Source organism: Saimiri boliviensis, chromosome 6, assembly GCF_048565385.1.
Source record: "Saimiri boliviensis isolate mSaiBol1 chromosome 6, mSaiBol1.pri, whole genome shotgun sequence".
Taxonomy (NCBI): Eukaryota; Metazoa; Chordata; class Mammalia; order Primates; family Cebidae; genus Saimiri; species Saimiri boliviensis.
This window is the reverse complement of record NC_133454.1, coordinates 35,832,639-35,858,360: the sequence shown is the minus strand read 5'-3', so window position 1 is coordinate 35,858,360 and position 25,722 is coordinate 35,832,639. Positions and strand designations below refer to the sequence as shown.

Sequence of the window (25,722 nt, the reverse complement as noted above, 5' to 3'; positions counted from 1 at the left end):
AGTAGGCTAACAATTTAAAGTTCATGGGATTAAGCAAAGGGTAATACTAAACAGTACAAGTAGGCTGAAAAAAGAGATTCACAACTGGTGCGCAAATGACTAGGTAAGGCTAACTTAAATTGTTAACGCTCTTTTTGAAAGGTATTTTGACAATACTTATCAACAAACTTAATACTGATTCTCTCACAAGGAAATTCCACTACTAGAAATTCAGTATCGAGTAATAATTACTTATACATGTATATACTATACATGTAACACACATATACATAAACACATATATATACACACATACATATATATATATAAACATACATATATATACACATACACACACTGGTCTCTTTCATTGCAAGGCAATTTACAATAAGATATCTTTTTTAAAATGTCCTCAAATTTCTAATATCAGAAGAGAGATTAAATAATCTTTCTGGAATACTATGCAGCCATTAAAAATTGGGGATTAAATAATTTTTGACATGGAATGATATTTATAATATAATGCTCACTGAAAAAAAATCTAATCTCTAATGTCCTAAGGCATGCATTACGTGTAAGAAGTTAACTTATATTCTATTCATTTAGAACGATTTTAGTTATATACTATTCTGGGGGAATTAAGAAAATAGCCAATCAAATCATTTGCTGTAGGGCTTACTTTTTTGATGGAATCTGGGTTGAGAATGGCTAGCTTCAATACACTATTCCAGATCACATATTTATAGAATCTGAACAATAGTAGGCCTTTCCTAATTTATTAATATTTTTATATCTTATAAAATCTACAATGATATTAATATAGAAATATAAATCTATATGAAGATAAACATAGGCTGAAAATGTATTCCCATTTTCTAGATATTGGTGCCTTTCCACTATAAACATTTTTATTGTTTTAGGACTAATCACCACACACACACACACATACACACACACACATGTCTATGTATAAAATCATAGCTTGTATTTTTTTTTTCTTAAGATAGAGTCTTGCTCTGTTGCCCAGGCTGGAGTACAGAGGCATGATCTTGGCTAACTGCAACCTCCGCCTCCCAGGTTCAAGTGATTCTCCTGCCTCAGCCTCCCAACTACAGGTGCATACCACCACGCCTTGCTATTTTTTGTATTTTTAGTAGACACAGGGTTTCACTATGCTGGCCAGGCTGGCCTTGGACTCCTGACCACAGGGGATCCACTCTCTGCAACCTTCCAAGGTGCTGGGATTACAGATGTGAGTCTGTGCCCAGCCCACAGTTTTTCAATTTCATCACAGAATCACTGTACATATCTAATTATCTTTTTGACTTCTTTGAAAGAAATGGATGTGGTGGGGGATAGAAGAGAAACTTAGAAAATGTTTATATAAGACAAATATAGCAATTATATCTTGACTGCCTCTATTATATGCATGTGGACCTCTAATATAATTAAGATTTTTAAAAACAATTATCAATTGTTATTTAAACTCAAAGATATGCATATTAACATATGTGTGGCTGGTTACAATTTGTAAAGCTTCTGTCTACAAAATGCAAAGATACAGCTAACCCCTCTGGGTTTATAAAAAGATTCTTCAACTAAGACAAAGAAAAAGAAAGTAAATATAACCACAGTTATTTGTACTTTCATTTTAATGGCATCAGTATGATTAATACTCGTTTTCTTCAGATAAAACTGAATGAATGTTTAGTATGAAAGGAAGAAAACACATGTGCTATAAAGTCTCCACATTTATATAGAAAAAAGCTATATGTGTCATTCCAAAATGCTACAAATAATATATAGTATCATTAAATTTATGTACAAATTTTCAAACATAGAATGACAGCAACATAAAGGATAATAACAAGATTTTCCTATAGCTCCATAGATATAAATGCTGAAAGCAAGTTACTTTCATGGAGCAAATGAAGTATGTACCTATAATACAAAAACAAAAAATCACACAAAGACATAAACTTCTTCACTTGAAGATTTGTAGTCTAATTCCATAGCAGGTTTATTACTAATAGTCAAAAACTGAAAACAATTGAAATGTCCATCAACTAAAAAATGAACACCTGAAGTATTAGGTTGGTACAAACATAATTGTGGTTCTCTCATTACTTTGAATGGCAAAAGCTGCAATTACGTTTACCAACCTAATACATTGTAACAATTATATATTCAACAATTATTTTAGAAAAACCTAACTAACTGCCTTGGCAACATGCACGAATCTTAAAATCATTATGCCAAATGAAAGAAGCATACTGTATGATTTCTTCAAAAACTATTTCTGGAGAAAACGAAATATAGGGAGAGAAATCAGATCAATGAGTATCAGGGATGGGAACTGGGGAAAACATCGATTGGAAAGGGGAGAGCATTGAGGAACTTCTTGTGGTGACGGAAATGTTATATGCCACGATTATTGTAGTGGTTACATGGCTTCTTTTAGCTTAATTCATTGAATTATACACTTAAAATTGTGGATGCTCGTTATATGTTAATATGCCTCGATAAAGCTAATTAAAAATCATCCATATTGACCTGGCACGGTGGCTCACGCCTGCAGCTCCAGCACTTTGGGAGGCCGAGGCAGGCGGATCACAAGGTCAGGAGTTCAAGACCAGCCTGCCAAACATGGTAAAACCCTGTCTCTACTAAAAATACAAAAAAATTAGCTGGGTGTGGTGGTGTGCACCTGTAATCCCAGCTATTTGGTAAGCTGAGGCAGAAGAATCACTTGAACTCAGGAGGGGGAGGTTGTGGTGAGCAAAGATTGTGCCACTGCACTCCAGCCTGGGCAAAGCCTGGGGAACAGAGCAAGACTCCACCTAAAAAAAAAAAAAAAAAAAAAAAGAAAGAAAGAAAGAAAGAAAAAAAGAAAAAAAAAGTCCATATTTAATAAGTGAAATAAAAGAAAAAAGAATTGACTTAAATATCAATTTTTCAACCGAATGCATTAACTGAAATTCCTAAAAGAAGATAATACTTTCTATTTGTTTCTATTTTGCTAGTGTACAATTTATATTGTATGTGATCAAATAACTATATATAATTGTCACTATATTTCTTTATTGAAAAAAATGGTAACATTATCTTTTGAAATATACAAAGTTAACTATTGAGGGGGTTCTCAGGCCTTATTAATTGGTTTAGGACAATTAATAAACAGTAGTTATCAAGTACCAGATAACATCCAGGACTGTTAGCAAATCTATAAAAGATACAAAGACACGTGGACTGCCTCAGTAGCCTACATCAAGTAGGAAAAATAAGATGTCATTCATGACTGTTATGCAGTGAAAGATGTGACAAGATTTAGACAAGAGAAGAAAATTGTTCACAGGCACTTAGGAATGCTCATGACAAAGCAGTGGGGCAGGAGAATAAATCCTTTGTTACTTAGTTGATCATAAAAGAATAAAATCGAGAGGGTATCATGATCATAATCACTAAACGTTTAAGTACAGAGCATTTACCATAAAGTAATGCTCTTTATGGTAAATGCTTTTTTTTTTTTTTTTTTTTTTGAGACGGAGTTTCGCTCTTGTTACCCAGGCTGGAGTGCAATGGCGCGATCTCGGCTCACCGCAACCTCCGCCTCCCGGGTTCAGGCAATTCTCCTGCCTCAGCCTCCTGAGTAGCTGGGATTACAGGCACGCGCCACCATGCCCAGCTAATTTTTTGTATTTTTTTAGTAGAGACGGGGTTTCACCATGTTGACCGGGATGGTTTCGATCTCTTGACCTTGTGATCCACCCGCCTCGGCCTCCCAAAGTGCTGAGATTACAGGTTTGAGCCACCGCGCCTGGCCTCTGGTAAATGCTTTTTAACTTAGCGATTATGTAGTGGGCACTTTATGGTAAATACTTTACATATATCATCTCATTAAATCTTTCAATACATACATATAAAATATTGAAAATGAAGAATTACAGTAAGTACATGCCATATTTCCTCCCCAAGGGCACACTGCAGATAAGTGACAAAGCTGAATCCTTTTGACGCTAGAGCCCAAGAAATAGGTACCCATATACTACAGCTATCTTAAGGTGTGTACTTTTAAAATGATACAAGTTTCAACGAAATTGTATAAGGGAGATGTGTAAGCATTTCTGGCATTGGAAATGACATGATCAAAGGCCAGGAGGCTGAAAAAGAATGAATACATTAAGATAAACAAAAGCTTAGGTGTTCTATAGTCAAATGGCAAACTATAAAAGAGACTCAAAAAAGGATCCAGTGCCAGGTTAAGAAACTTAACATTAATTTAAATGTATTAGGCAGTCATTGGAGGTTTCTATGGTGATAAATTTATATGAAAAATATATGACCATATGACAGGGAGAACCAGGTTAGATACTTTCTGGAATTAGAAGTATACTGTAACTTTCTAGACATCCTGACACATCCACATTTTTTATGCTCAACCCCTGCATCAGTTACCCCATTTCTTTCTTCCTGCTTTGAGTTTTAGAGCAAGCACAACTAGAAAAAATTACACACTAACTTGGCGGCATTTAACTTACTAATATGGCTGGTTGACCACTTTGGCCAAACCAAATGAATATAACATGGAAACACTAGTCATTCCTGATAATGTGAACCAATTACCAAGGGAGTGAGTGCCTTGCTTTCTTAATCCATTGTTTTTTTACATTTTTCTGTGTAGACTATTTTATAAAGATGAAACAAAAATAAGCTATTTTAAAGGATTTGGGAATATATGGTCAAATCCAATTAAACAATCAAACATAATTAGATAAACTAGAGCTGCTCTATATCAAAATCCCTAACCAATCTAAGTAAAACACAAAGCTTATTCCAGTGTTCTAAATCTTTTTCCTTATGCTGTGTCTAAATATTCTAAAACAAATTCCATGTTAAAGTCTTTGCTTTGTGATAGTTCAGTTTTTCAAGTGTAAACTTTGTCACACACAGTTTAAAAAAACAAAGTCTCTAAAACACATTAAGTTTTTCTTTCTAGTGATAAAATATATTACAACAAAGTACAGGAAAAACACTGAAAAGGATAAAACATTTTTCTATTGAAATATTTTAAAGTAAAATATTTTTAAATGACCTCTGCAGATTTTAAAGTAATTTCAAAATACATCTTTTGACAAGTACCAAATTCAGATATTATTAAGTAACTAGTTAAAGCACTTGTTACAAATGCTTCAATGGACAGCACAGTGTGGGTTGATGCAGTCTTTTTCTGATTACTTTGACAGTATAAAATTTATACATTTTTTACTCCAAAGGAAAACAGGCATGATATAACAAAAAATAAATAACTCCTTTATTTCTTAACCATTTCCTCTAATATGCTTATATTCTTTGTCTATTCTGTCTGGCTTCTAAAGAACTGCTTGACACTTAAGCACTGAATTATTTTACTTGGTAAAAAAAACTAAAATTCGTGCGTGTGTGTGTGTGTGTGTGTTTATTTTTTATCTATTGTTTATATCATTGATTTGGGAAGCATTAAATGTTCAATTCAGTGAACAATTTGGTCAAGTCAGTCAAAACAAGTGAACATCCCCTGTTGATTTGAACTGGCATAACAAACATGTTAACAAGTGGCCTATGTATACACCAGATAAACACCTTTAGTAAAATTTTAGACCCTATTGTTAGAGTAGGTAGATAGGCAGATATGAACAGGGCAGAATAGGGCCCAAAAGAATGTCAGGCAACTGTCAGATGACTGTCAGGCAACCATCAGGTTGTCTTTTCAGAAGTGATATGTGGTCAAGGCTAGCACCATGGGAAGGAAGATTTCCTAACACATAGGAAACATCTAGAGCTTGTGGGCAATAAATTACCAGTAAGATCCTAGGAACTAAACAAACATGTCCAGGCATACACAGTAAGGTTCAAAATGGCAGAATTTGATCTTTTTTGGGGGACATGTCCGGGCATGCACAGTAAGGAACAAAATGGCAGACTGTGACCTTTTCCTGAGAACATATCCAGGCATGTGCTATAAGGAGCAAAATAGTACAGTCTGACCAGTATATGACCTTCTTCTAGGGGAGCTAGATCTGTGGAAAAACTGCCCCAAGAAAGCATGAACATAACTTTAAATACTAAATGATGCATGTGGCCCCTCCCAGACACTGGCAAGTCACTGTACATACTGTGATTGGCCAACACCCTGCCTAATGGGAAGAACAAGGGAAAAAGACCAGGATAAAAGGCAGGAAAGAGTAAGTCTTTAAGAGCCCTCACCTGAGCATCAGAAGAGGCACTCAATCTTTTGAGTTGCTAACTTGGATCCTTCCAAATGCACTTTGCTTTGCTTCAATAAACTCTCATTTCTGCCTTAAATCTACTTGCTTTTCCTGGCCAAATTCTTTCTTCCAACAAAACAAGCATTAAGGAGCAAGGTTCCTGCTCAGACTTGCCACCAGTAACAATGTGATACAGTTTGACTGTGTCCCCACCTAAATCACATCTTAAATTGTAGTTCCCATAATCCCCATATATCTTGGGAGTGAACCAGTCGGAAATAATTTAATCATGGGGGCAGTCACCCCCATGCTATTCTCATGAAGTCAGTAAGTTCTCACAAGATCTGATAGTTTTACAAGGGGCTTCTGTCCTTTTGCTCGGCACTTTTCTTTGCTCCTGCCATGTGACGAAGGACATGTTTACATCCCCTTCTACAATGACTGTGTATTTCCTGAGGCCTCCCCAGCACTATAAAATTGTGAATCAATTAAACATCTCTCTCCTATAAATTACCCAGTCTCAGGTATTTCTTTATAGCAGCATGAGAACTAACAAACACAGTAAATTGGCCCTGAGGAGAGTGGAGCACTGCTGAAAAGATACTCAAAAATGTGGAAGCAAATTTGCAACTTGGTAACGGGCAGAGGCTGGAACAGTTCCAAGGGCTCAGAAGAAGAAAGAAAAATGTTGGAGTATTTGGAATATCCTAGAGACTGGAGGGCTCAGAAGACAGGAAGATGGAGGAAAGTTTAGAACCTCCTACATACTTGTTCAATGGCTTTTACCAAAATGCTTGCAGTGATGTGGACCATGAAGTCTAGTCTGAGGTGGTCTCACATGGAGATGAAAAACTTGCCGGGAACTGGAATAAAGGTGACTCTTGCTATGTTTTAGCAAAGAGATTGGCAGCATTTTGCCTTGACCCTAGAGATCTATGGAACTTTGAACTTGAGAGAGGTGATTTAGGGCATCTGGCAGAAGAAATTTCTAAGCAGCAAAGAATTCAAGATATAACTTGGGTGCTCTTAACAGCATTCAGTTTTAGGTATTCACAGAGATATGATTTGGGATTAGAACTTCTGTCTAAAAGGGAAGCAGAGTATACAAGTTCAGAAAATTTGCAGACTGACAATGTGCTAGAAAAGAAAAACCCATTTTCTGAGGTGAAATTCAAGCCAACTGTAGAAATTTGCTCAGGTAATGAGGAACCAAATGTTAATCAGCAGGACAATGAGGAAAATGTCTTCAGAGCATGTTAGAGGTCTTCATGGAAGCCCCTCTCATCACAGGCCTACAGGCCTAGGATGAAAAATGGTTTTTGGGCCAGGTCAGGGCCTTGCTGCTTTGTGTAGTCACAAGACCTGATATGCTGCATCTCACCTGTGGCTAAAAAAGACCAAGGTACAGTTCAGGCCGTGGCTTCAGAGGGTGCAAGCCTCTTTCATGTGGTGTTGAGCCTGCAGGTACATACAAGTCAATAACTGAGGTTTGAGAACCTCTGCCTCGATTTCAGAGGACATATTGAAGTGCCTGGATATCCTGGCAGAAGTTTTGCTGCAGGGGCAGAACCCTCACAGAGAACCTATGCTAGGGTAGTGTGGAAGGGAAATGTGGGGTTGGAGTCCCCACACAGGTTCCCCACTAGGGTAGTGCCTAGTGGAGCTGTGAGAAGAGGGCGAATGTCCTCCAGACCCCGGAATGGTAGATCTACTGACAGCTTGCACCATGAGCCTCGAAAAGCCACAAACAATGTGAGCCATGAAGGCAGCTGGGGGTGGAGCTATACCCTGCAAAGCCACAGGGACGGAGTTGCCCAAGGCCATGGGACCCCCACCTCTGGTATCAGCATGACCTGGATATGAGATATGTAGTCAAAGGAAATAGTTTTGAAGCTTTACGATTTCAGTGCCCTGCTGGATTTAGGACTGGCATGGGGTCTGTTACCTCTTCATTTTGGCCAATTTCTCTCATGTGGAATGGGTGTAATTATCCACTACCTGTACCCCCATAGTATGTAGGAAATAACTAAATTGTTTTCAGTGTTACAGGCTCATAGCGAGAAGAAACTTGCCTTGTCTTAGATAAGACTAGACTGGGACTTTCGAGTTAATGCTGGAATTAGTTAGGATTTCTGGGGACTCTTAGAAGGGCACTTTAGCTGCATTTTGAAAGTGAGAGCATGAGATTTGGGAGGGGCAAAGGGTGGAACAGTATGAGTTGGCTGTATCTCCATACAAATCTCATTTTAATTATAGCTCTCATAATCCCCACATGTTGTAGGAGGAAGCTGGTGGGAGGTAATTTAATCTTGAGGGTAGTTATCCTCATGCTGTTCTCCTGACAGTGAGTGAGTAAAACTCTCATTAGATCTGATGGTTTTGTAAGGGACTTTTCCCCCTTTGGCTTGGTACTTCTTGCTGCCACCATGTGAAGAAAGAACTGTTTGCTTCCCCTTTTGCCATGACTGCAAGTCTCCTGAGGGCTCCCCCCAGCCCTGCAGAACTGTGAGTCAATTAAACCTCTTTCCTTTCTTAATTACCCAGTCTCAGGTATTTCTCCATAGCAGCGTGAGAATACATTAATACAATATAATACAGTCAGTGTGTAAGGACCACATGGATAGTCAAAAGGACATAGGATTTGAAATCACAGAGGGCTGCATCTGTGTGTTTTTATTTAGTAGCCATGGGATTTTAGTCACCTTGCTCTCTGAGCTTCAATATTACCATCTGTAACATGGTGGTAACAATAATTTACTTATAAAATAGAGATAAAGATGAAGTAAGATACATATAATATGTAAAATACTGATTTTCTTTGCTTCTATTAATCCAGAGAAATCGCTGATTCTAGGCAGAACTTAAAAATAGAGCTCTCTGTGTCCAAATAATGTAACTCAAGTCACCCTAATCATAAGATTCTTTTAGGGAAAAAAAGTCATAATCACATAATAATTACTAATTAATTTTAAGATTAGTTTCACTCAATTACACTTCCTAGAATCTATTTCCATCTTGCCCATATCTTTTGCATAAGTTATTTATAAAATATTAAGAATACAACATTAATATGTTGCAAAGTAAAACTAAAAGAACTCTTGAGAAACTTCTTAAGTATTTTTGGAACAATTACTTTTTGTGATTGTGCTATAAAGATTAATTTGAAGCATGGAGTGTCTTGCTATCTCACTATTTTATAAGATAAAATATGCCAAAAAATGTCTAGTCCATTTTTTTCTCAGAGTTGTACTAATTACATCATTTTAAATTACGAGATTTAAATTTGATAATGTAAAATCTCATTTTAAATAAAACTATCATCAACAATATTTTGTTTTTATCTCAGTGAAATTTTGGTTGCCATTTTATATAGCTTTGCTTTAAGGGAACAATTTCTGGTATTAATTATTTTAGGATAAAGTCGTCTACTGAAGACAGCAATGATACTTGATGCCCTTTCACTTAATTGTCAGGGTTCATTTTTCCTTTTCTTGATCACTTCCCCTTCTCCAACCCTGAGACTCCCATTTTCAAGTGTTATTCATCTTCTAGTTGCCTTGTCAGCTTGATGTCAACTAATCTCTGCTAACTGTTAATTAATGTTAGCAGATAATGATTTAAGTTTTAAGGCATCACCTTTCTCAAAAGGATTTGCATTTTAAAGAGGATTTTTGAAGACAGATCTTCTAGACAAAATTAATTTAATGCTCACTGTCCTCCAACCATTTAGCTAATTATCTTACATAAACTGCCTCTTAATTCTGACAACAATTCTGTGAGGTTGTAAAGACTCTTATTATTCCGTCTTTTCAGGTAAGTAAAGCTTAATTTAACAGACTGGCCAATGTTAAGTGTCAGAGCCAGGATGAGAACACCTGGATGTCTGAGTCCAAATCCCAGGTGAAATATGATTGTATAGTATAGCTAGTTAGAAGCAGAGAATACATGGTATTCCTTCATCATAGTGTTCATGGGGCTACCTCTTGTATTCTCTGGGTTTGTTTATTTACACTTTATCTAATTTTACAGTGGTTTTGAAAATGCTAAACCTGTCTACCTATCTTAAACTAGGTTGAGAAAAAAAAAAAAACAACATTTAGAATCTATAAAAAAATCACAACACAAAAATTTCTTTAATGGGAAATGCCCCAGCTGAAATATTACAGCTCATACACAAAAACTGAAGGCTTCTTTACTCTAACCAATATTTCTAAGGTGTCTAAAGGCCAAAGGAAACAAGGGATGCCTTAGATTTAGTATCTAGAAAGGTTCCAGGGCCTTTAGTCCTTCAGTGTCCACTGCTCTTCGACGGTTCTTTCCAAGCTGGATATATTATGTGTTAGAAAACACCACGAAGAAGTGTTAAAGAGACAATAAAATGCATTTTGAACTATGTTTGCTCTGTGCTCAGGCATAAGCTTGGCTATAGCTCATTACATTATAAATTAAGCTATATTCTATGGTGGTTCAAAGCTTATATGTATAAATAAAAAAGTTTAGTCTGCAAATATTCACTTTATGCACTTACTCCAGTTACCTTAATGCTTTCTATGTAACTGATTATTATGATTTTTTTTCCTTCTCTCTGAGATTCAATGTACATGTCACACTAGTATTTCTCCTGATGGATATGAATACCACCACGATTCCACCTATAAATGGAGAAGTGATGATAGAGAAATTGACTGGAGAGCATGTTTAAGTGAGCTATACCTATCTATGGCTTTGCATTTTTAGGGAGTCTGGCATATCAAGAACTGGAGATTTATATCCAGTTTTCTGAGATAACTATAGATATCTAAGACTTCATGTATTCACAATTCAACTAATCTTTTCCTATCTTAAACCAAGTTCATCATTTCTTAGGTACTATATTTCATAGAGCCAGAAAGTTCAGTTCCCTTTCTTCCTCAAATTCTGTTTGAATCAGCAGATCCATTAATCATCAAAAACAATTCCACCGCAAGTGTTCAAAAATGATGTTAAATAGGCATCTTAAGATTTTACATGTAATTTTAAAAACAGCAAATAAAATACTACAGTTTGAAATGAATATTGGGAGAACTGCAATTTAAAAACATATTAATGCAAATGAGTCAAAGTAAAAAGATAGACAATCATAGAAAAAACATGGTAAACACTTCAAGCTATACCACCAAACTATAGTAACCAAAAAAGTATGATGCTGGTACACATAGACCAATGGAACAGAATAGAGGCCCCTGAATTAAAGTTTCATACCCACAACCAACTGATCTTCAAAAAAAGTTGACAAAAATAAATAATAGGGAAAGGATACCCTATTCACTAAATGGTTTTGGGAAAACTGGCTAACCATATGCAGAAGAATTAAGGTTGGACTCCTACCTCTCACCATATAAAAAAATTAAGATGGATTAAACACTTAAATGTAAGACCTCAAACTATAAAGATCCCAGAAGAAAACCTAAGAAATACTCTAGACATTGGCCTAAGCAAAAATTTTATGATTAAGTTCTCAAAAGCAAATGCAATAAAACCAAACGTAGGCAAAGGGCATGAACAGACACATATCAAAAGAAAACATACAAGCAACCAGCAAACATTTAAAAATGTTCAACATCCTAATTAACAGAGAAATGCAAATCAAAAACTGCTATGAGATACCATCTTCTACCAGTCAGAATGGCTATCATTAAAAAGTTTTTAAAAAAAACCAAAACAGATATTGGTGAGGTTGCAGAGAAAAGGGAACACTTACACATTTTTCATGGGAATACAAATTAGCTTAGTCCCTGCACAAATCAGTTTGGAGATTTCTCAAAGAACAAAAAAGAATTAGCATTCAACCCAGCAATCCCATTAATAGGTATATACCCCAAAGAAAATAAACCATTTCCCCAAAACACCTGTAGTAGTATGTTTATCGCAGCACTATTCATAGTAACAAAACTATGGAATCAATGCAGATGCCCATCAATGGTGGGTTAAAGAAAATAAATGTGGCAAATATACACCATGGAATACTACAGAGCCATAACAAAGAACAAAATTATGTCTTTTGCAGCAACATGGATTCAGCTGGAAGCTACTAGCCTAAGCAAATTGATGCCGCAACAGAAAACCAAACACAGCATGTTTTCACCAAGTGGGAGCCAAACTTTGGGTATATACGAACACAAAGATGGGAATAATAAACACTGAGGATTCCAAAATGGGGTGGGAAGGGTTGAAAAACTACCTGTCCACTTCTTGGACAACAGAATCATTAAGACCCCAAATCTCAGCATCACACATGTAACAAACATACACATGTACCCTGTGAATCTAATTTTTTTTTAAATACAGGGTAACTAGTACAAAATAAGATGGTAGAAATAAATGTAATTAGGCTACACTTATTAAAGGATAGGTACTACATATATGTTTGTTTAATGAAGATAAGTAAAATATTTGATAAAATTCACATTATTTATGAGAAGTCCATGATTCCATTATTCAAAGGTTTTCATTTGTATTATTCCTATAAAGGTTTTAGTATAGCTTTACACAAAATGCACATTATATAGTATTAGATGTATCAAACGTTGAAGCACTGGTTCCATCACTTACTGAGTATGCGACCTTAAGTATTTCACTTAATCTTTCTGATGCTTAGATTCCTCATCGATATTATGAGGAGGTCAATAATTTTTAAGTTTCAGATATTTTTTAAGCATTATATAATTATTATATGATAAAGTGTTTATTCATATATCTTTTTACAATAGCATTATACTTAAAAATTATAGGTCCCACTTCAATGTAAGCTTTCGAATGTTTCTGTTCATGATAAAAACAAATATGTAAAGTAATATAGTAATAAATGACTTATTTATGTAAAAAGTATCTATAATAATAGCTTTTAAACAATAAAATAATTCTATGTATGTTTATACATTGTATGAGGCTATTTCTACATTTTTACAGAGCCTTTCTTTACAATATAACCCTCAATTTCAAAATTACTAAACTGAAAAAGACATTTTTTTGGGAACCAAAGCTCACTTGGGCTAGGTGTGCATAACATATCAAAAATATGTATTTACTGTCTTGTAGATGAATAACAGCCTCAATATCCAAACAAGAGATTTTTATCTACATATGTTGCTGACAGGAATTAATATTGATCCCTTGAGAAGAAAACTGAGAAATCTGGCTAATAAGTCAACCCAAGCTCTCGCTTTTATTTGAAGAAAAATGAGCATTGTACATCTATTTGAGGTAATAAGAAAATGGATCTGTGTGCTGTTTCTGAATAACTTTTAATCTTCTCTGATGTAAAAACTGTTTTATCACTTCATAAACCTTCCACTGCATCACAATAGTTGCTATACTTTGAAATAGTAATACATAAATGTGATATTAAGTGACCCAAATATCTGTCACAAATGTAGGTTACAATGACCCAGTAGCAGAAGGCTGACAGGAACTATCTAAAACCTTGCAAAACTCAATTATTAGAATCAGCAGTTCACTCAATTATTTAACATGCATTTAATGAACACCTACTAAGTATCAGACACTGTGCTACATGTTGGGAACATGAATCGGAAGGTGGCAAGTTTTATATCCCAAAAGAACATATAACCTACCTGGAAAGACAAAAATAATAAAATTTGACTCCTGACACTTTACATTAAATTGTTCTGATAAATAACTAACTATTATTTGAAAAAAAAAAAAAAACAACAACAACAAAGTAAAACAAGATTGGGAAAGAAAATGTCATCAAGCATCAGTTGAACAAGTGTGCTGTGATAACCTACATGAGTATTTGGATGAAACAGAAACTTGGGCCTGAGATTTCTAGCATGTATCAGGTTATTTACTAATTTCATAGTATCAATCTCTCATCTTGCTGTGTAGCTTCCATATTCCCCACATGTTGCGGGACGGATCCAGTGAGAGGTAACTGAATCATGGCAGTGGGTTTTTCCCGTTCTGTTCTCATAATGGTGAATAAGTCCCACAAAATCTGATGGTTTTATGAAGAGCAGTTCCCTTGCACACACTCTCTTGCCCGCTGCCATGTAAGGTGAGCCTTTGCTCCTCCTTTACTATCTGCCATGATTGCGAGTGCCCCTCACCCCAGCCATGTGAAACTGAGTCCATTAAACTTCTTTTTCTTTATAAATTACTTGGTCCCAAGTATTTCTTCATAGTAGTATGAAAATGGATTAAAATCATTGTTTCCTCAGTAAGCATTTTTGACCATATTTTCCCGAGATATTTTCAAAGTTCTTCTTTAATCAAATAAACAAGACACTAAAATTAAATCACCATTTCACAACGTAATTATGAGAAAAAGGTAAATTTTAAGAAAGGTTGTCTTGTTACACAACTGATCTGATTTTTCCTATTCTTATTTATGACTTCTCCATCAAAGTATCTGGTATTTATTAAAATCCTGGTTCATATATTTCTGAATATTGTACATAGATTAATTCAATAATTATTTTTGATCTCCTACTCTGTTCTAGGTACTGGGGTAATAAGAGTGAACAAAACCTACCCAATTTCTGCCTCAGAATTTTCATTGTAACTGAAGGAGACAACCTATGAACAACTAAGTAAGTAAATCTGTGCAGTGTATGGAATGCTATGAGTATTATGAAGAAAAATTAAGCAAAGTTGAAGAAAGGAACTGTGGAATGGAAATCTAAAGAGGAAGGTCAGAAAAGGTTTTACTACAATGACATTTAAAGAAAAAAGTGGATGTGAGGGAGTGAGCCATTCATATACCTGGGATATCCAGGACTAGGGAATAACAATGACAGAGACCTTAAGGCAGGAGCTTGTCTGGTTATTTGAGACATCAACGAGAGGAGTTTAACTACAGGAAAGAGAGTAGGAGGGAAAGCAGTAGATGAGTCAGAGAGATCAAGTGGAGGCAAGTGGTGAGGGTTCTCCAAGGGTGGTAAGGACTTTGGCTTTGATACCTAGCAGAATGAGATGGTGTGGTAGTCTGCTCAAGTTGCCACAACAAAATAACACAGACTGGGTGACTTAAACAACAGGAATTTATTTTCCCACAGTTACGGAGGCTGGGAGTCTGAGATTAAGGTGACAGCACGATTGGTTATTGAAGAGGGCTTTCTTTCTGGTTTGCAGAAAGAAAACACTTTCTTTCTGTTTTCTCACATTCAGTAGAGAAAAAGAGCTCTCCGGTATCTCCTCTTTTAAAGCGATTAATCTTATCATAAAGGCCACACACTCAAGATCTCACATAAAGCTAAAAAAGAGTCCCATCTCCAAATACCACCTGCTATGGTCTGAATGTTTGTGTCCCCTCCAAAGTAGTATGTTGAAATCCTCATGCCCAAAGGGCTGGTATTAGGAGCGGGGAGCTTTGGTGATTAAGTCATGATAGTGAAGCCTTCATGAAGTAGACTGGTGCCCTTATAAACAAGGCCTAAGAGAGATCTCTGGCCCCTTCTACCACGTGAGGATGTAGCAAGAAGATGTGGGCCGTCAACAGTAAAATCACTGATGGGTTGTACGTGGGGTGTAGAGAAAGTGAGACGTGAAGAATGGCTCTAAGGCCTGATGTAAGAAACGAAATTTGTATTCATAGAAGTGGAAAAGACTGTAGCTAGAGAAGGCTTGGGGAAGAAATTTAGACATGGCTAAGACTGAAGTGCCTATTACCTAACCAAATGAAAACACTGAGAGGCAGTTGGATATACATACAAGCCAGAGTCCGGCTTAGAGACATATGTTAGGGAGATTTTAGATATGTAGATATTTAAAGCCTTATTATCAGGTGAAAACTAACAAGGTAAGAATTTATTAAGGAAATAAGTTATAGTACTGACAATTGGGGGAAAATAAAGTTAAGAGTTTGAGGAGAGAAGACAAATCGGCGAAGAAGATTAACATGTAAGAGAGGAGGAATACCAAGAATATAAAATATTTTAAGCTAAGTGAAGATAGTGTTTAACTGAAAAAAGAAGTGACCAACAGGAGAATTAGAAATAATCCAAATATCCATTAATTGAGGAATGGATAAACAAATGGACGTGTCCTTAAAATGAAATACCACTCAGAAATATAAAGTAACCAACTATTGATACATGCCATGATACAGATGAATCTCAGCAAGATTCTGCCAAGTGAAAGAAACCAAACACCCATACATGTGCACCTACACACACTGCAGATGGCATAATTCCATTAAACATGAAATTTCTGGATGGGGCTGGTGGCTCATGGCAGCACTTTGGGATTACAGGTAAGCTGATCACTTAAGCCTAGAGGTGGGAGACCAGCCTAATATGGCAAAAGCACATCTTAAAAAAAAAATTAAAATAAATTTTCTAGAAAAGTCACAACTATAGAGACAAAAAGCATAGCAAAAATTGCTCAGCAACATAAGAGAGGAATTGAATGACTTTTTGAAATGATGGAAGTATCTTTTGAGTTTTGGTGACGAAGTCACAATTACATAAATGTACTAAAACTCATTGAACTGTACACTTAAAATGGGTGAATTTTATGGGATAAAATTGCATGGCAATAAATCTTTTAGAAAGAGAAAGAGAGCAGAGACAAAGAGGGGGCAGAGCAGAGAGGAAAACACACAGACAGTCCAAATGAGAGGAATGGAAATGGACAGAACATTTAAAGACAAAGTTTTTGAAGAGTTTTACTGTAAGGGGAAACCGAAAATCATGTAGTAGAGGGCATGGGTCAAGGAACTTTTACTTTATTTTTCAAAGGAGGAAAGAATAGCAGGTCTGCATGCTGATGGGACTGTTCTGAAAGAGTAAGCAATCTCTGATAAAAATACAGAAGAAAGAAGGGGCATTGCTAAAACAATTTCTTTAAGTCAGCAAAGAAAAGATGAACTATAGTGCAGAAGCTGAGAGATAAGTCTTAGAACTGCAACAATGCATATACTATACTATACTGTTTCCTGTAGACTATACTATACATTTAAAAATGGGAAGTCAGAGTGTATGGCTACCAATGATAATTGGTGTGTGACTTAGTGATAAGGGCTTGTGGAAGTTATCTTCTAATTGCTTTGCCTTTCACAACTTAATAGGATGCAAGTTTATCACCTGAGAGTGAGACTGGGTAAGAGATATAAAACATTTGACTAAAGTATAGTAAAAATGACAGGTTTTTTAAAAAAGTTCTAGCTAACACGAAGATGCATGTGAAGCTTATAATTTGCATATTAAAAGGACAGGAGTCTGAATAACTGTTTTTTTGTTTTGTTTTGTGTGTATGATTTGGTTTTGGGGATTTTTTTAACAGTAATATAAATCTAAATAGATTCATATATGCAGTAGGCTAGGAGTTGGATTTATATCATGCTTAGGGTTTTGCAAACTGGCATGTCAGTATGATAAAGCAAAAGAGAGATGAGGAAACTGAAGCTGTATAAAAAATATGATAACTGAAGGAGAAAAGTGAGACTCAAAAGAGTGGGAGTAAAATGAAAATGGGGTAGGATCAATAATTTGTAGATATCCATGAGATTAAAGGACTTCTAGATCAGGGTACTAAAGGAGTGAGTAGAAGATAGTGGATGCCCTTCAGAAAACAGAAAGCTTGTAAATGTGGCAATTGAGAGACTGCAGCTGTCGGTAATAACATACCAAGCTGGCCTTGGCCAAGTGGCTGAGTTCAGTTGTAAAACAAGTTTACTCAACAGTCGCTTTATTTATATATTTTGATCTCAATCATAGATCACAATATTTTTTATTTAATCAGTTATTAATGCCTATTTGTATCTCATGTTTATCTTAGCATATATGCAATTCATTGTATTGTATTCTCCCACCAGAAATTTGTACACAGTTTTCTCTGACATATGGATAATTTATCTACAGGTAATCCTGCCGTTTTGATTTCTACATTATCCTCTTCCATTTCACTTTGTTTAAAAATACATATTCCAACAACCTTGCAATACAGATCGTATCTCAGAAAATCTTGCTTATGTTGTTAACTCCTGTCAGTCTAGTGATAGATTCATTCATCCTCTATAAAGCCTGTTATATTCTCCTACTCCTTCTCCTTCTTTTTCCGTTTTTTTTTGTAATCTCTAAAAATTATTAAACTAATAACCCCTTTGAATGAAATCTGTTTAATAACCAACATAAGATATGACCTATGTTAGTGCTATATGATTTCTATAAAGGTAATGCAAATTTTTGTCTTATCCATTAAAAAATTAAAACAAATGTTGTCTGGAAAGAATCTAAATCTGGATTTAGATGCAGGTGAGACTAGATATGTTTACCGCAAACTCCTCAAACTTTTCACAGAAAAATGGCGTAACTGGATTGATGTACAGGAATTGGAGGGGTACAACTCAAAAACTATTCCTAATTGTATTATCATCTGAGTTTCAAATACAAGTGTTTTCAAAAATATGTTCTGCTGATATGCAGCACAGTTTCCTTTCAATTAAAAAATATAGAAGGGGGATCAGATAAAGGTAAAGAAGACTAAAGAAAGTCGATGTAGGTCATTTTGTTATTTAAAAAAATTTATGTATACAGTAGAGCTAAATTGGGCTCCATTACGTTTAGTATATATAACCTAGATAATATAACCTAGAAACAAATATGGCCATCACTCTAATTAAAGAAAAAATGACTTGGATACCAAGATTTTGAATTCTGTTTCTAGGTATTAACTAAGGGCTTTATTTCTTGGTTCTTCCTTGTGTTTTTTTTTTCTCTCTCTCTCTTTAACTGATGCTGGTCACTCTTAAGTTATATCACAGGAAAGCTATCAAAAAGTTCCAAAGGAGTACACATCTCAAATTACGGAACTCAAACAAAATGGATATAGTTAGCTACGAGCCGGCGAAAGGACACACCGATTAATCTGAGTACAATTTAGTATTTTGTTTCCTCAAGCCATATAAAGTACGCACCATGATTTTTACAAACAAGACCTTAAGTAGCCAAAAAAGTACCAAGTAAATTGCAGTTTTGTTTCAAACTCAAAAAGGAATTTCTTAGAAGTTCTTATTCCAATGTGGCAAAGAATACCATAAACAACTTTAAGTATCCAGTTTATCTTCTGAAACAAGATGCACACTGGTATTTAGTTAACTCGACTCTGATTCTCCAAACTATTTTGAAAAGTTTTCATTCTCCCAGTTTATCCCTTCCCTTGTGCTCCAGGCAATACATTCTTCATTGATGGCAACACATTCTTACTGTTGCTTCAGGCAACACATTCTTACTGTTGACTGTCACTGTTATGACAGAAGAATGGCAATGAAGCAATCTTATCATTGGAGTTCAGTCTCCTGTCTAATGGTACTTAGAGTACATGATCTGTAATTATTCATGTGGCACTCTGATACATGTCAAGAAAACCATGCACATTTCACCTGAAATGTTCTCCCATCAATATGCTGTCTAAAAGAATGAACATACAGCAAAAGAGTGCAGCAGCAGCAGCATGGGATCCAACCATACCTGGTGAATGAGGTGGAGGAGAGCACATCAGAACGACTCCCTGGCCTTCTCTCACAGAGACTGCACTTCTTGTCCGGCCACTAAAATTTCCCAGATCTGTCAACATAATACAACATTTAGATGCAAGGCAAAAAAGAATGTAAAGAATTACGATTGTAACTTGTACTTACTATCATTACGTTGACAAAGTGTCTTTTTGTTTGTTAATCAGTGACAAGAGGGCTTTAAAATTATCGACATCATCTAACTTTAAATATCACAATGGAAATAAATCTATACCATCCATAGAAAAACCACATTCTTTATTTTTATTTACAGTCCATTCAAATTGCCAGTATAGAAACTAGATGGTATAGTTTTTTTTTTTTTTAACACAGATAGTTATTTTGATGTTTTTAAAAATATTTCCTACATATTGATCTTTCTACAACCAACAAAGCTCATTCACTCACAGTGAGAAGAGAAATAGAAGTGGTTAGAGAGTTGGGTGTTCAACCCGCTGCTTCGTTATATGCCATACTATGAATGATGTATAAAACCAAGCATGAATATGCCAAATTACAGAGACTTGTAGGCTCTAACAAAGTATAATGAAAATACAATATATTCTTTTTCTATAAATGTGAATAAGAAAGTTATGTTACTTTCATTTTATGAGAGACTAGAATGAACTTCGTGAATTAACTGCATCATCCATTTTGATTAATCTGGGAGTACTACTTAACGGTACACTCTCTTTTACGTATAAGGAATTATGGTATTGGAGTTCAATTGCCTTCCCTTAAACTATGTTGCATTTACACAATTTGAAAAGATGTTCCTAAAAAGAAAATCGTCCAAAAGGGAATAATGTGTAATTTTACTTGTAATTCTATTATTGCTTACTACACTATTTATATCTCAGCCCATATGCCCCTTTCCCTTTTCCTGGGCTAGGCTGATCAATAAGACAATTTTTCAAATACTTTATTGCAAATGGTAGGCGTTCAGTATTTTTATAAATAAACTAAAAAATCTGGGTCTGTAAAATCAGGTTTCCATGGTAAGAATACTTCTTTGAAATGTTCTGCCATTTCTTCCATTAAGCCCATATTATAAAAGAAATTTTAAAAAATATATTTTAATTATTTCATGCTAAAATAATATGCTTTGTAGCAATACGAGATAGTGCTTGAATGTAGTATTCATCTGACAAACTGAACAATCAAGAAAATATACTAGTGGATATGGAGGAGATAAATTACTAGTCTATAATATTCTAAGACAAATTCTCTGCATAATATTTTTGAGATGAGTAACAATTTACTTATTATTTTGCTGAATTTATAACCAAATTTTCTTAAACATCCAAAATCATGAGGGTCTAATAAACAGTGAAGACATGACACCAAATAAATCAACAGAGATGTATTCATTATTGGAGAACGTGTTTAGGGTTTTATATAAAATTCTGTGTTTCTTTATAAACAGTTAAGCTTTTCACAAAGTAGCAAGACAAAAGAAAAAGCAGTTCTAGTTCTACTTTTCCGGGGGGGTTGTTATTTAAAAAATACATGTACTAACTTCTATAGCAGTGAAAATCAAGTCAGTAATTTTCAAATACATGTACCTACAAGGTTACTGCTTTTAAATCTATTACCACATACCATGCTTGTCTCTTTCTGAATTTCCTATGTGTGAGATAATACAACATATACATGTTTGTCTGTAATAAACAAACCAATATATATGAATCATGGCTTTTAATTCAAATGCATTGATTCTTAGAGATAGGGGCTTTTTTCCAACAAATGATGTTAATATGAAATCAAAGCATAGCAAGATTTCTAATTTGACTTCCTTTCATTTTACTCCTGGAAATACAACACAGGATGGTGAGGCAGTGGTTGTGGCATGGCATATATATATATATATGTGTGTGTGTGTGTGTGTGTGTGTGTACATATATATATATATATATATATATTTTTTTTTTTTTTTTTTGAGGGTCTCCTCCCTCTGTCACCCAGGCTGGAGTGCATTCTTTGAAGAAACAGAGTCTCACTATGTTGCCCTGGCTGGTCACAAGCAATCCTCTGGCCTCTGCCTCCCAAAGTACTGGGATTACAGGGGAAAGCCACCACGTTTGGCTTTAATATCTCTAGGGATTATATGGTTTTACTTTCCTCTTTTAATCTTCATTGAATCTATAAATCCTGGAAGGCCATTTGGATATCAATTTATTTTAACTGAATTTATTAAATGATTCTAAAACATGTATCTATTTCAATACATTTACTACAAATTTATATTATGCTTATTTTTATGACATTTCAAATCAACCTGTTGTATTTACAAGATTATTTTAATAGAAAACCATCCTAAATTAATACCTATTTCTGAGGAATTGAAGTACAGGCATGGCCTAGAAGTTAAACACACCAAGAAAAGAAAATGATAGCATAATTATGACCTAAATTGTGTTTTGAGATCCCAGTGACCCAAAAGGTAATACTTCATTGTAATTGCTTTATTTTGTACCAGCTGTTAATACAAGCACAATTCAACATTTCCTCATAGAATTATCTCTGTGTCATTATTTCCTGGAAACTATAGCACCAGAACCCCAAAGAAAAATGCATTTTTTTTTAATTGTGAGATTTTTTTTTTCTTTCTTAAAGACATATGGAGAAATACTAAAAAGAGGTCTATACTTTCATGGAGTGTGTACATTTCTCACTTAACTCATTCTCCCAGAAAGAAAAGTGAAACATTATTATCTATGATGTAAAATCTTCCCTGTGCCAGGCAAGATTATGGTTGATCTAAGGAAGAATGGTTTAGGTGAAAATTTCTTGGTTGATCAGGATGGTGGTTAGACTGAATAGTCTGAGTGAAAATTTAGCTATTTGTTCATCTCTCACTGAGAACATAAAGCAGTTAATTTCTTTGGAGGCATTCAATCAGATAACTTTGAAATCTTTCAGTGGATGTATATGCAGATGATACATTACATGTATTAAGAAGATAAATGGAAAAAAAAGACCAAGAACTTTTATAGATATGGGCTAGAATTGTTTTGCCACAATTACACAAGGTCAAAAATACTTGCTTGTGTGTTCTATTTTTGACCTTTAAAAGAAAATAAAAAGGGAGTAAAAATTAAAATCACAATATGAAGACTCTAAAATTCAGGTTAAAAATACAAACTGAAATCAATATCTTTCTGAACATACTATAAAGCACATGTACAAAGAGTCGACTTAAGAAATCAGATGAGAAATTTTGTCATCAAAAGTCATAGGGCTCCAGACTTTGTCTTTGCTTTGACTTTTCTTTTTCTGAGTTAAGAAGCTCATTCAGAGTTTAAAAGGAAAGCTTTAACGAGAATTGTGGCTGGCAGAATTACTGCACCTTTTCATTCTAGGAGAACAATGCAAAAAAAAAAAAAAAAAAAAAAAGGATACATAAATAAATGACATTACTGAGAGCTTTAGATGATGGAATGTAGATTTGAAATATGAGATTTGAGCCACATCGACCAGATGTAAGACAATTTATTTTATGAATATATTTAACAAATATTTGTTCAATGCCTACTATACATTGAACAGTATGGTAGGTACTGGTTACACAGAAAAACTGTAAAGGATCTAGAAAACAAATGAATTAATCATATCTACTTGGGCCAACTGTCCACAGTTCACAGTGTTGTGGGTCACCAAATAGGTATATGAGCCCCAGATCTCAAAGCTTTAGCTTGTCACAGCCATATTCATCAGTGACCAAATAAATATTGTGAGCATTTGCCATGTAGCACTTCAAACTGTTTCTCTAAATGTGAGCTATAAATACATGAACACACACACAGACACATACACACACTTTAGATTCTTCCTTTGCTTCCTTTTATCTTCCCCCTCCCTCCCTCCCTCTCTTCCTTCCTTCCTGCCTCCTTTCCTTCCATTTTGCCGTCTTCTTCCTTCCCTCTTGACTTTCTTCAGTTACTCTTTTCATCCCTGTATTGTTCCACAAAGCATTTGAGGCAGATTAAAATATTTATCTGCCTCAGTAATAAATAAATAAATAAATAAATAAACAAACAAACAAAACAATAGTTGAGGAATTCCAGGTGCAGATAAAATGAGTATGACAACAAGTCTGCAGGTCAAAGGAAGTATTTAGGAATACACATTGTTTATTTTTATAAATTATTAGAAGTTGGCTACAAATTTGACTCTAAAATTAAGAGGAGCCAAAACAAAATGGAAATACCCCCAGTCCTTAAAGGATTCCTCCTGAAAAATTTCGGAGACTTTATAAAGGTAACACTTGATAATAAAGTGGGCTCAGCAACTTGGTGAACTACTCAGAAAATTTTTTTCTATTTTTTTTTTAAACCTCCTGAGACACCTTGAGTAGGCAGCATGTGAGCTACATGTACATACATAAAAACACCTGAAAAATCTTTAAAAAATTACTCCCTAAAAAAAAAAAATATTTTACAGTGTTGGAGAGAAAGAGAGTACCCAAAACTCTCAAGAGAGATAGTACATAAGAGATTCTGGACACTGATCTTGTATTCTTCGGCATGTTAAATACAATAGGTTGCTTTTGTTATTGGGGAGGAGTGAGGAAAAGGCTCAATACAGGACAATAAAAGCTATACAGTTAGAAATAAAATGCTGCAGTTGATTTGTTCCTGGACTTACATTTCCTAGTCTTAAGTCTGTTCTGAATAAGTGGCAACGTTGAGGTTATAGTATCCTGCAGCTGGCCCTGATGAATTTTAGACTATCAGTGCTCCAGGGACTCTCAATTAATTCTCTCTAAGTGCTGTGAACACTGATACTGTCTATCACAAATTTTAAACTTTTTTTGTAAAATTGAGATTTTGACATTTTACAAAAAGGAAGACTATTGAAAAGGCAAATTATATTAGACTAGGTATCAGGACAAGTTTCATTAATTACTCACATTTGAGTATCAGATTCATTAATGAAAGATGGAGGAACTGAGCTGGGTACTGCATATGAGAGGCCTTGAGTTTTATTTTCTACGATTTCTTTAAAAACAACTAACAAGTTTTCTATTATTGACATGGTATTTGCTGTATCACTTGCAAAGTGATTGCATATTAAAGTCTTCAATTAGCTGTATTTATTGTTCCTGTAATTATCATCAAGATTATTCAGGTCATTGTCAAATTTTTTGAGTTCCATGCAAATGTCCTATAATAAAAATTGGTCAGACTTCCTTCACAAACTATTTCTGATATTCTAAATATTTAGAAAAGAGAAAGGAGATACAAGGAAATGAATGAAAATAGTTACACTAGCTACTAACATACCTATTTTCTGCCAGGCTTCCTGGAAGTAAATATTAATTTCTGTTTTTTAAAGATTACTAGACCAATAGAACAGAAAAGAGGTCTCAAAAATAACATCAGACATCTACAACCATCTGATCATTGACAAAACCGACAAAAACAAGCAATGGGGAAAGGAATCCCTATTTAATAAATGGTGTTGGAAAAACTGGTTAGCTAGGCACAAAGCTAAAACTGGACCCCTCCCTTATACCTTATACAAAAATTAACTCAAGATGGATTAAAGACTTAAACATAAGACCTAAAACCATAAAAACCCTAGAAGAAAACCTAGGCAGTACCATTCAGGACATAGGCGTGGGCAAAGACTCCATGACTAAAACACCAAAAGCAATGGCAAAAAAAAAAAAGAAAGAAAAAGCCAAAATTGATAAATAGAACCTAATTAAACTAAAGAGCTCTAGCACAGCAAAAGAAACTATCCTAAGAGTGAACAGGAAAACTACAGAGTGGAAGACAATTTTTGCAATCTGTCCATCTGACAAAGGGCTATTATCTATAATCTACAAAGAATTTAAACTAACTTATTAAAAAAAGCAACCTAACCAAAAAGTGGGTGAGGGATATGAATAGACACTTTTGAAAAGAAGACATTTATGCAGCCAACAAATGTGTGGAAAAAAGCTCACCATCTCTGGTCATTAGAGAAATGCAAATCAAA

General features: G+C 34.8%; 1 protein-coding gene across 3 annotated transcripts in view; it reads right to left on the bottom strand.

The window, feature by feature from the left end:
- The window catches only part of CNTN5 (contactin 5), a 1,375,758-nt gene that overhangs the window by 453,658 nt on the left and 896,378 nt on the right, over window positions 1-25,722 (bottom strand). For all 3 annotated transcript variants that reach the window (XM_074400462.1, XM_039471391.2, XM_074400463.1), the window contains one exon: window positions 19,694-19,789. In XM_074400462.1, coding sequence (XP_074256563.1) covers window positions 19,694-19,789 — 96 coding nt within the window. The remainder of the gene's footprint in view (window positions 1-19,693; window positions 19,790-25,722) is intronic.